General features: G+C 36.2%; 1 protein-coding gene across 2 annotated transcripts in view; it reads right to left on the bottom strand.

Moving 5' to 3' along the window:
* The window catches only part of Npl4 (nuclear protein localization 4), a 536510-nt gene that overhangs the window by 441198 nt on the left and 82720 nt on the right, over positions 1–12592 (bottom strand). For both annotated transcript variants that reach the window (XM_090377858.1, XM_090377859.1), the window contains one exon: positions 2186–2386. In XM_090377858.1, the coding sequence (XP_090233984.1) occupies positions 2186–2386 (201 nt within the window). The remainder of the gene's footprint in view (positions 1–2185; positions 2387–12592) is intronic.

Below are 12592 nucleotides of genomic sequence, written 5' to 3'. Positions count from 1 at the left end.
TACGTAATAAAATATTGCTAATGATTTTACTTCTATCGTAAGCAAACTTGTTTTTTTTGTTTAATTTTCTATCCAAACAGATGACAGGCATTCCATCTCTTCCAATTCTTTGGGTTTTAATCTAATGGATTTTGATTACACTTTGAGTTGTTCCTACTATGAAAGTTGTTTTTATTTTCTCTGCATTCTTTGTAATTCTCGGTGTTGCCTCATTTAGGTCTGTAGCACGTGCAATATCACATGGTCTTTCATTTCGCTCAAAGTGTTTCACAATTTCATATTTTTTTCTCTATCGACAGAGGCACTGGCCATAAGCCTTACCGGGGAAACCCCAGTGGGCCGGAGGCCGGTGTGATTTTGGCCATAAACCATAGTATGAGGCCACTATAAATTTTCTCGGGTAAGAATTTTTGACCCAGTTCGCCTGTTTATCGATGCTTTTCTTTTTCTCTCTGAATCTGCAGTATCTTCACCAGGACGCTTCCTTTTCACACCTTTTAAGTATTTTACTCATTTTTAGGGAACAAAGCACAATTACAAAATGAGGAGGCACGCTTGATACACATAAACAAAGCTGCGCTTGTGTAGCAACTGAATAAACAACACCGTAAAGACTGAAATACACTATTAACACCTCACATTTTACTAAAGCACATTTCTAGGGGTTACTACCATAAAACAATAAAAATAATTTGCAGTTGCGTTTCTGCTAGTGGAATCTGTTATAAACTGGTAGTAAACTCGATCTAATTGCATTTGCGATTATACCGATAGCTGGAATTGTGATGGGTTTTATGTTATTATGGTGAAATGTGTTTCCCCTTCACTGATATAAAAAACAAATACATTTTCAGAATCTTTTCATTCCTATCGTGTTGCGTTCGGTTGGGGTGATTCTGCGTTCAACTGCCATTTCTTGTAAACACAAAGGCAAATCGTGCATAAGCGAATTCGGTTCGTGTTATGTAAGATATCATTCTCCTATTTATAAATCATATATGATCGAATTCGTGTAGTGTAAACACATGTTATACGAGGACTGACTGTACATATAATACATACATAGACAAAATTTTAGACTAGTTTTTCTTATATATTTCATACTTTGGAACGGAACCCCTTTATTACTATGGGAGCCATAACTCAGTATTCGCGTTTTCGGTATTCGCGGCATTTCTCAGGAACGTAACCCCTGCGAATAGCAGGGGTTTACTGTATAATTATGCCTTGTGCATTTCATCTGTAAACCTTTTTTATATATATATATATATATATATATATATATATATATCAGAAACTTAATTTTATTAAAAATAGTAATACCAAAATCAGTCAACCCAAATACTGCAGCAACAGCTGTTCTAATTTTCTGTGTTTTTTTTGTTTTTTTTTTTTTGGTCCAGATTGTTGCTTCATTTAAATTTAACTTTTGGCAATGTATACCTTTTCCCTTTTTTAAGATGTTCCCAAATTTGTATCTTTGATTCTAGAAAAATAAAGTTTCTCTTGAGCGGTGTTTTTTTACTTTCCTTAGGGATGCAATTTAATTCACAACAAAAATTATTCCAATACGCTTCTAAACCCAAGTGGATACTAATTGGGTTAAGAACAAAGTTTAGTAATACATAGTTGGAAAAATTTATAAACAATCAAATAAAAACCAAAATTCCCTTACAAAATACCTTAAAAGTCATGAACTGCACACTTCAGTCACAAATTTTTATGGTCTTAAACATGCATAAGTTCAATAACACAAGAATCTAACTTGGGGATTTCCCAATAATTTATTTTTTTGTATAACGACTAGTCAATAGCAGGAATTCACAAAAAAGAATGGAAATGTTGAAAAATTAATTGCTATTATGTTAAAAAATTCAACATAATAGCAGGGTTTTCCCTGCACAAAAGCTCAAAAATACCATGTTATGTGACGTTTGACACAATTCTCTAACTGTATTATATAAGTATCGTGTTGTTGTTATTTGGTTTTTAAGAGCATTAGCAACTAAGGCCATATTGCTCTGGGGATATGCGGTGGTCATTTGCTGACCTTTCCGCATCCTCCATATTTGGTGGTCATGGGTATTGTGTTGTGCAAGGATTGCCACAATTTATCAATCCTGTTAGTGCAAAATCACATGGTAGAAGTACCGTTATATGAAAGTTGCCAGTATCGTATACTTACAGCTTTTCATCTTTCTGCTTCTGAATACATCCATCCTGTTTAAAAAGAAAAGTGTCAACTTCATCCTCAGAAATATTAGGACTAAAACCAGAAGTGACTATAGCATTTTTACTACTATTATCCTGGTTAGAACTTGATTCTGCCGGTGAGCCATTGGACTGCTCAGGTTCCTTGGGGAACAGAAACAGCATGTCACCATGTCTAAAAGGAAAAAAAAATATCAAGAAGTATTATGTAGTGGTAAAACACTTTAGATATACATTGTTCACATGAATACTTTGTAAATGTTCATAAACAAAAGAATAATAGGTCTGCTGAATTTGACATACAAAGAATATTGAAATTTGAAATGCAAAGGACAATCAATATTGGATGCAAACAACTTCACCATCAGTTCCCCTATATATACACCTAAGGCAAGTGTGTGTGTATGTGTGTGTGAGAACATTCTTTCATAGGTGGCAAGGGATAAGTACACAATGGTGATGCAGACCTGGCTTTACTTTTCAAACTATGTGCAAAATTTTCTAAGTCCAGTCCATTCACAGGAAACAAATTTTCTGCTAAAGCCTTAGTTAACATCTAGGCATGTTATTAATTTTAAGGAAATACCCGAATAAGAAGCATTGAGTTCTGTGAAGGAAGCCACACACAGGTGTGGTTTCCTTCTGTATAGAGAATTTGATGCTGAGTGCCAAGTAAAGCCAGATAAGTCACACTGAGAAAAGACTGTTGTACGTCACTTTGGTACCAAGCAATGCATGGCAACAAATAATTTTCATTGCTCAATCGGATACACCACTTACTGAAGGCCATATTAGGATACTAGAACAAAGTTCTGTCTTTTTACAACTTTTCCCCTTCTCCCTACCACTGATTAATGATGTTTATTATGCATAGGACTAAAATCATAATAAACCAGTGTTCTGCTCTGAAAAATTTTGCCAGCTGGGTGGCATTATGAAAAATGCTGTGTGGGGATGCGTAATACTTCACAATATTATAAACTTTTCTGTTATTTATAAATCTGACAAGCAATCCAGAGCAAAATTTAATCACAAAATTTAACATTATATTGATTTAATGATAATTTGTATAACAAACATGGAAAAAATTTAATATTAGCTAGTGTTATATTTGTTAACTGAAAAATGAAAATTCAAACACATACATAAACACACTAAATTTAACAAATCAGGTACTTTTTATTTAAAGTGGAATGTTTTAATAGCAAATTTTAAAAAAAATAATAAATTTTTTTTATTAGAATTCTATGTAAAAAATAATAATGGTGGATTTTAACTTTCCAGTTATTGGCCGGAACTTGTGGGTTGCTCACTCGCACACTAGCAAGACTTTTGTTATTTGGTTTTTTTTTTAGGAGCATTAGCAACTAAGACCATATTGCTCTGGGAATATACGGTGGTCATTCCCTGACCTTTCCACATCCTCCGTATTTGGTGGTGACGGGCTCGAACCCCGGTCTAATCAAGAAGCGCGTGCTACGCACTGCTGCTCCTTCCCACCTGGCTATGGAGACGCCTCACAACCCATGCATTTACTTCTTGATTGATGACTCCCAGCAGCCCTTGAAATCCTCAGTACCACACTTTCCAGGCTGCTGCTCATTCCAATAGAAGCAGTGCAAGAATCACTTTCACCTCTGTCTGTGGCTACCATGAATCTATTTAGTCTGTTATTGTTATTTTTGGTTTTTAGGAGCATTAGCAACTAAGGCCATATTGCTCCGGGATATGCGGTGGTCATTCCCTGACCTTCCCGCATCCTCCGTATTTAGTGGTGATGGGCTCGAACCCCAGTCTAATCAAGAAGCATGTGCTTCGCACTGCTGCTCCTTCCCACCTGGCTACGGAGGTGCCTATTTAGTCTGTGAATCCCCCCACAACCTAGCAGTTTCGCGACCAACCTACCACTGCCTCGATAGCATCAGAAAATATTCTTGCACCCTCTCTATTTAAGTGCATCCCATCCCTGTTGAAAGAATCTCTCCTGTTAACAGACCACTCTGAGAAAAATTCTCACCCCCATGAGCCTTGCATAATCTCTCCAGGGCCAAATTGATTGACAAGGCTCTCATCATATACTCCCTCCCATCATGTCTGGGCAGAATTGCAGGCACTTTCAAATTTAACTCTAACCCGGGAATTTTTCCACATTGACCCGTACTTATTAAGTCTGCAGATCTCCTAACCTTAATGTCATTAGTGCCAACATGTACAACAATATCATCCTTTGTACCCTTAAAAAATTATATCTGCTCTACAATGTCATCAACTTTTGTCTCTGGCAGACATACCCTAGTCCTATTTCTTCTAATCTTTTTGCATAATATATTTCCAACCTCCCTGACAATAGAGTCACCGACAATACCTAGTTTCAGTGGGACCAGTGCATTCTGCTCTGAAGGTTGCTGCTGTGTTGTGTTGCCTTACGATCAAGTGCAAGCTCTGGCATTGATATGGGCGGCAGAGAGCTTAATGGGTCCCCCAATTTAAGTCCTTCGAGGGCATCTCTCCTGTCCTTCAAGCTCTCATAAACGTCAGCAACAATGCTGAGTTGACGCCTAACTTCTTCACACTGCTTACATCGAACACACAAAGACATCCCCGTTAGCAACATTATGTCCTGTCCTAGAAAGGTCTGCAAACATTTTACAAGTTTCACATTTCTTTAGGCTGTGATGCATTGGTGAATCATCCCCTTTGGTTCTCCCCAAGTCACAGCACTTCCACTACTTTGTGCACATTGCTTTTCTGCACTAGTCTTGGGCACAATTTCCGTTTAAATAAGAATTCATTAATTCACAATGAAAATTAAGAAGGTTAATAAATTAACTGATTAATTTACTATACTATACTTGACTATACAATACTATACTAAGCTAATGCAGTAATACTTATTCCATTATACCTTAGCTATCAAATTCAAGATATGTACACTATACCATAACGATCACAATAATAAATTAGTTATATTCTTACCTAAATACAAAAGATATATGCCCAAAAAGTGATTAAAACCTTCAAAATACTTATTTATTACAATTAAAACCCTACTATTCTTCTATGCTACTGAATTATGCTACAATATTCCAGCCAAAACACCAAAGCGATAGTGGTAAGAGTTCATCATCATCAGCCATTTTCAATCCACTGCAGGATGAAGGCCTCTCCAGCAACTTTCCAGTTCCTTCTGTTTTGAGCACTGGCCATCCATTTACTACCCAAAAACTCATGAATTTCATCTATCCATCTCCACCTTTGTCTTCCAGGTTTTCTTCTAGTTCCTCTTGGGTACCATTCTGTTATTTTCTTATTCCATCTGTCATCATGTCTTTGAGCTATGTGTCCTGCCCAAGACCATTTTAGTTCTTTAGTTTTGATAAGAATGTCCTTTACTTGAGTTTGCTGCCTAATCCATGTGTTTCTCTTCTTATCTAACAGTCTGATTCCCAATATAATTCGTTCCATTCTTCGCTGTGTAGTTCTCAGCTTCTCTTCCATTCTTTTGGTAAGTGCCCAAGTTTCACTTCCATAAGTCACGGTGGTGAGTATACATTGATTCATTACTTTACGTTTCAGACAAACTGGGATATTGCTCTTCAGTATGTGACTATATTTCCTGAATGCTATCCATCCAAAATTCCAAAAGTGGTAAGAGTACCGGGTTGTAACTTACAAAATCACTAGCTAAATTTTAAAAAATACGCTAATGAAAGCTACTAAGTCTATTTAATCTATTTGTAAAACACAAATTAATATGCTAACCAATCAAAAATACAATAAAATTTCAATGAAAACTTAGCTTGCAGCAGCTACAGGAGTCTATTATTATTATTTATATGGTGAAAGGAAGCCTGAGGCTTATGCCGCACCAACCAAAAAAAAAAAAAAAAAAAAAAATTCCCAAGTTACCCTGAGGGAGAAGTAGAAGGGAATCACTTTCAATGATGATATCCAGCTCAAGACCCTGGGTGTGTGCCAAGCCCATACTCACCAGATGTGAGCCTCTGGGTGTCACACAGATAGCAGCAGCGCAAAACTGCAACCCGGGGAACAATGTGTACAGAAAGGATAGACAGGAGAGGAAGGGAGGAAGGGGCTACAACTTCACCAGGCACCTCCGTAGCCAGGTGGGAAGGGGCAGCAGTGCGTAGCACACGCTTCTTGATTAGACCGGGGTTCGAGCCCATTACCACCAAATACGGAGGATGCGGCAAGGTCAGGGAATGACCACCACATATCCCGGAGCAATATGGCCATAGTTGCTAATGCTCCTAAAAACCAAATAACAAACAAACAAACAAACATCTTCACCACGATATTAGACTTTCCCTTAACAAATCCATGCTGTTTCCTATGGTGGTGAAGACTGCAGACAATAACTGCAGTCTTGTCCAGATGATCCTGCATCGCTTCCTTAACCAGTGACTCCATTATTTTCTCAGAAACAGAAGTTACGCTAACAGGTCTGTAATTACCCTTGTCATCCTCTGTGAATTGGGGATACATTTGCACATCTCCAGTCAATGGGGACTTCCCCTGAGTCCAAGGAAGCTTTCATAATTATGGCTAAGGGTTTGCTTACTTCCTTTTTCTGCCTCCTTTAATCCACCTCAGGTTCCTTCCTTATGTTTAACTTCAACAATTTCTCCTCCACTTTGCTCTCAGTTATTATAATATCATTTAGCTCTGTGCCAGAATTTGATAAGCTTCTGTCCTCCACCTCCCTACAGACTTCCTCATGTGTCGAACCATCAATATCAAGTGACCAATCTGATTCATCCCCTTCATACTGGAATTTACATAAAGATGTCTTTGCTGTTTTTCTTTGTATCCTCTGCCACAGATTTCTCATAATATGCTTTTGCTTGCCTCCTTTGTGACTTGATTACAGACTAGCTTATATCTACCATAGGCTTCTGTGTTGCCTGATAATTTATATGCAACCAGTGTACTTTGCTTCTCTGTACTCAAAAGTCCCATTACTTAATCCACTATCCATTTAGGCCTCACCCTTGAACAGTATTTTTTAGTTGGCATGAAAATAGTACCTTCCACGATTACTTTCTTGAATGAATCCAATTTAGAATTTGCTGTTGGAATCATCATCAGCTAGTCCCACAGTATAGAATTTCAAAACTGTCTGAGACCACCATAGTCACATTTATGAAAGCAAAAACCCTTTCCTTTAACCCTGATTTAAGTTACATCCAGAGGCAGCTTGTTGGTAAGCACTGCAGAACTGCAGTACCCTCAACTTTTTAAATCTAAATATACAGTGAATAGTTATACGAAATTTTATGAAGAAGAATGCAACGCAATGAATATTTTTATGAAAGGTCTCGTATATAGAATACTCATATTCTATTTCCAATAATCATTTCAATAATAAACGAATAAAAACATGAAATCATTTTCAACTTTGAAGTATAACTGTAGGCTAAACTGTTCCAGATTTTGATCCTAGTAGTTCAGTCAATGCCTGGTTGGCAGGTTGCCAATACGCATTTTTTAGAGGTGTCAAAACAAGGAAAAGAAACTGCAGAGCGACCAGTGCCAATCTGAACAGTGCACCAAACTTGAATGAAAAAGTTATTTATCTATTATCATCAAGTAAAAAACAAAGAATGGATTTTATTTTTAAATACAATTTTGAGATTACCCAAGTCTCCTAATAGTAAGTGTCCAGTTAATGTTTTGTAGTATTTTTAACTTGCTTATTATTATTACTATCTATGTCTACATGTCTAATAACCAAGGCAATTTAATGTAACTTTAACATTAAATTGCCTGATTACATCTTTAAGTAAATCCCATCAGTACACTGTGATCACTGCCACCTAGTGGTTTTTTATCTGCAGATTCTTAATGCATGAAGAATCACTGCTGTTAATCAGGTCAAGAGTATTACTCCCTCTAGTTGCATCTCGAACATGCAGCTGTAGAAAACAATCATCCAATTAATCAACATAAACCTTCCTAATATGCAAGTGACCAACCCACAAGTTCCAGTCAATATCTGGGAAATTAAAATACCCCATTAGAAGACAATCTGATTTACTGGCCTACTATTTTTTCTGTACGGTTGTTCATTGTATTCATCAGAGTCATTAGGCCTATAATGCACTCCTACTCTCAATTTTGCTTTCCCAGTGCTTATGTCACACCAAACTGAATCAACGCTACACTGTCCACCCACGTCAGCTGGATGCACTTCCTGAGATTGTGTTTCTTAACTAACAGTATAACCCCTCCTCCCTTCCTGTCTTGTACACATTGTACTCCCCAAATTCCAATTCTGCACTGCTTATATCCGTGTGGCACCACGTCTCTGACATCTCAACAATATCTGCTTTTGATGTCTTGAGCAGCACCTCAAATTCAACAAATTTATTTACTAAACTCCTAGCACCTGTTCTTACTCTTAGCCCATGTATTTACTTGTTCCACGATAACAGCAGTCTCTGAAATATCCTGCATCTTATTTTCCAGGCTTCTGCTGATTCGAATAGAAGCAGTGCAAGAATCACTTTCACCTTTGCCAGTGGCTACTGTTAATCTATTAGTCTGTGAATCTCCCCCAAGCTAGCAGTTTTCCAACCCACTTAACACAGCCACGATAGCATCAGCAAATATTCTTGCACCCTTTCTATTTAAGTGTATCCCATCCCTGTAGAAGCAGTCTCTTGTGTTAACAAGCACAGAGCAGGCTGAGAAAAATTCTACCCAATGTGCCTTGCACAATCTCTCCAGAGTCAAATTGACTGACAAGGCTCTGATCATATACTCCCTCCTATAGCTCTGATCATATACTCCCTCCTATAGCTCCGATCACTTTCAAATTTATCCTAACTGGCAACTTTTTCTCAACATTGACGCATACTTGTTAGGTGTAAGTCCACAGATCTCCTACTCTTAATGTCATTAGGCATGTCAACAATATCACCCTTTGTGCCCTTGAAAAATGATCTTCTCTACAACGTTGTAGTAAACTTTAGTCCCTGGCAGACATACCCTGGTCCTATTACACAATATATTTCCCATCTCCCTAACAATAGAGATAATAACTAGCTCCCTGTGGGACTAGCACATTCTGCCCTAAAGATTGCTGTTGTGTTGCCTGATGTACAAGAGTGAGCTCTGGTGTTGAGTTGGACTGCTGAGAGCGTGATGGGTCCCCTGTTTTAAATCTTTCGAAAGCTCTACTCTTTAAACTCTCAAATGCCCATCAGAACGCTGAGGTGGCACCTAATTTCTTGACACTCTCTTGGCACACAAAAATATCCTCCATGGCTAGATCATGTCCTGTTCCAGAAAGATCTGCAAACATTCCACAAATTGCACATTTTTTTTTAGGCTGTGATGCATCGGAGCATCACTCCCTTTGGTTCTCCTCTGAGCCACAACACTCCTGCTACTCCGTTGCTTTGCTGATCTAGCTTGGGGCATGTTTTATGGTAGGGCAATTCCAACCTATTAGACTTAGATGTTAATGTACATTATTCAATTAAAAAATTTGAAATTATAAAAACAGAAAAAGAATATAAAGTAATTGTTCAAATAAATGAATTTAAAGTCTTTTTACCGGATAGATTCACCAGCAAAAAAAACACATGAAAATATTGAAGATTGCAATAAATAAAAATTAAATTTATAAAAGGTATGGAAAAGTGGGGGGGGGGGGTCTTTTTGAAGCAGAAAATATGAAAAGAAATAAATTTATTAAAAAGGGAGACTTTTTTTTAATTTTTTGCTTAAATCTACATTATTTTCTTAATACTTCTTGTCACCTTTATTTACCTTTACTTACTGATAACAGGATAAAGGTATGAAGAGTTAAGTATTTATAGTGACTAAAAGTGTTTACAGTTCTTTGGTGGTAAGAGAAGTTGATTTTATCAGCTGTTGTGTGTGTGTGTGTGTGTGTGTGTGTGTGTGTGTGTGTGTGTGTGTGTGTGTGTGTGTGTGTGTGTGTGTGTGTGTGTGTGTGTGTGTGTTGGTAAGTAACTGTAGATTAGATGATTGGTCCTATAGAGAGGATGTACAAAATTAGCATATATAATTAGAACAGGGGTTTTTTAATTAAAAATTGGGCTTAAAACACATTATTTCATTAAAAATGTGAAATTTTTTTTTATTTTATTACATTACTTGAGGGAAATGTAATGTAATAAAATGTTTTGCATTCACTTCAGCAGAACAGCAAGAGTCCAGGACTAGAAAACATGTGTAAAACTGTTTAAATAGTGGAAAACTAATTCAAGAAAGATTAATCACACTGTTTAATAATATATGAAGATCTAAATGAATATCAAATGATTGGCAGATATGACTGGTAATCAGCATACATAAACAAAAGGACCAAAGAATAACATAACTGTGGGAATTAGAGAGGAATCACATTATTATCAACGGCATCAAAACTATACGCAAATATATTAAAGAACAAACTGAATACACAGAAGAATATTTCGAACAGTGTGGATTTAGAAAAGGAAGAGAATGCACAGATGCAATATTCACTTTGCAACAAATAATCGAAAAGAGAAGAGAACAAAATTTACCAACATACTTATTTATCGATTATGAAAAAGCATACAATAGTTTGAATTAACAAAGACTATGGACAATTTTTAGAAAACGATAACATCCCCCAGGAACCAATAAATGCAATAAGTATATACAAAGACACAAAAATTTGCATAAAATACATGAATGGACACATTTCAGAACATATATCAGCAAATAAGGGTGTAACACAAGGTTGTGGATTATCACCAACACTATTCAATGTTTATATTAACAAAATATTGCAGGAATGGAAAAAGCTTATAACAGGTAGAATTCAGCTATACAACAGAAAAATCAACACAATTTATATATGCTGATGATCAAGTATTTTGGCCAAATCGGAGGATGAATTACAGGTATTAACATACAGTTTAAATCCAATTGCAAAGAACTATAATTTAAACATATGCTTTAAAAACAAAATCAACAGCAATGTGTGGTAATGATATCAGACAAGTAAAGATAGAAATAGATGGAAACATCATTGAACAAGTAACTGAATTTAAATATTTAGAAAATAGGATTTCAGAATTTACGAAGGACATGGAATACAAATTACAAACTTACAACAGAATGATTGGAATAATAAAAAGAAATTTTTGCAAACAAATGACAATACAAACGAATTATGAATACATAACATAACATAAAAGGCAACACTTAAATATGGACAATGAGCAAAATAGCAAGGTTATCGGAAGATTTTGGAGAGAAAGAGAGAAATGACAATGGAGATAAACTATTCAATATTTGTGAACAGTTCGACTTGAGAATAAACAACACATTTCTCCAACACAAGGATATCCATAAATATACTTGGTCACAGGAGACAAGACAAATAAGATCAGTTATAGATTACATTATTTCAAAACATTTAGGGACATATGTATTGAAAGATGTCAGAGTTTATAGAGGAGTCGAATGTGGATCTGACCATTTTCTTGTTAAAACAACACTGAGGTGGAATTGGATTAAGAAAACAAACATGGACAACCAACAATGCAGGGAAGGAGAAATGCTACAAGTGGATCAATTTAACATTGTACTACTTCAGGACGACAGCATTATCACTGGCGGGATAAGTTTTTTTGCTAGCAAAGGCGCTGGTTTGAAAGATTTGTTTGAAATTTCTAATAAATATTACATTTAATATTAAATTGTTTCTTATTTTCATTTCGATGCCATATGCTTGCAATTCACAACGTACTGTCTATGTACATAGTCATATTATGAAGGTACATATAATACATACATAGACAAAATTTTAGACTAGTTTTTCTTATATATTTCATACTTTGGAACAGAACCCCTTTATTACTACAGGAGTCATAACTCAGTATTCACGTTTTCGGTATTCGCAACATTTCTCAGGAACGTAACCCCCGCGAATAGCGGGGGTTTACCGTATTTAAAAAATATTGTAGAAAAAACAGCTCAAGACCTAGGCAAAAAAAAGAGCCAAGGACCAAAAAAAGACCTGGATTACAGAGAAAGTAAGAGCTGCTGTAGAGGAAATTAAACTTGCATATCAGAAATGGCTGGGTGATAGGAATGATGCATATAGGAACATTCATGTTAAAAAGAAGAAAATAGCCAATAGTAGTAGAAACGAAAAATGAAGAATGGGGAAGGAAATGCATGACTATTAATTGCAAATTGGGCTTCAAGCAGTGGTGAGCTATAGTGGCTCGAATGGGCTCGCAAGAGCCCATTGTTATTTTTTTTTTTTAATTTGCGAGCCATTGTTGAGCCGATCATTTATTTTACAAATGAAATCCTGGCTGCAATTATACAGTATCCAAAGCTGAAACTA

Source organism: Mastigoproctus giganteus, chromosome 7, assembly GCF_048544385.1.
Source record: "Mastigoproctus giganteus isolate SK-2022 chromosome 7, ASM4854438v1, whole genome shotgun sequence".
In the NCBI taxonomy this organism is placed as follows: Eukaryota; Metazoa; Arthropoda; class Arachnida; order Uropygi; family Thelyphonidae; genus Mastigoproctus; species Mastigoproctus giganteus.
This window is presented reverse-complemented; position numbering and strand designations above follow the sequence as displayed.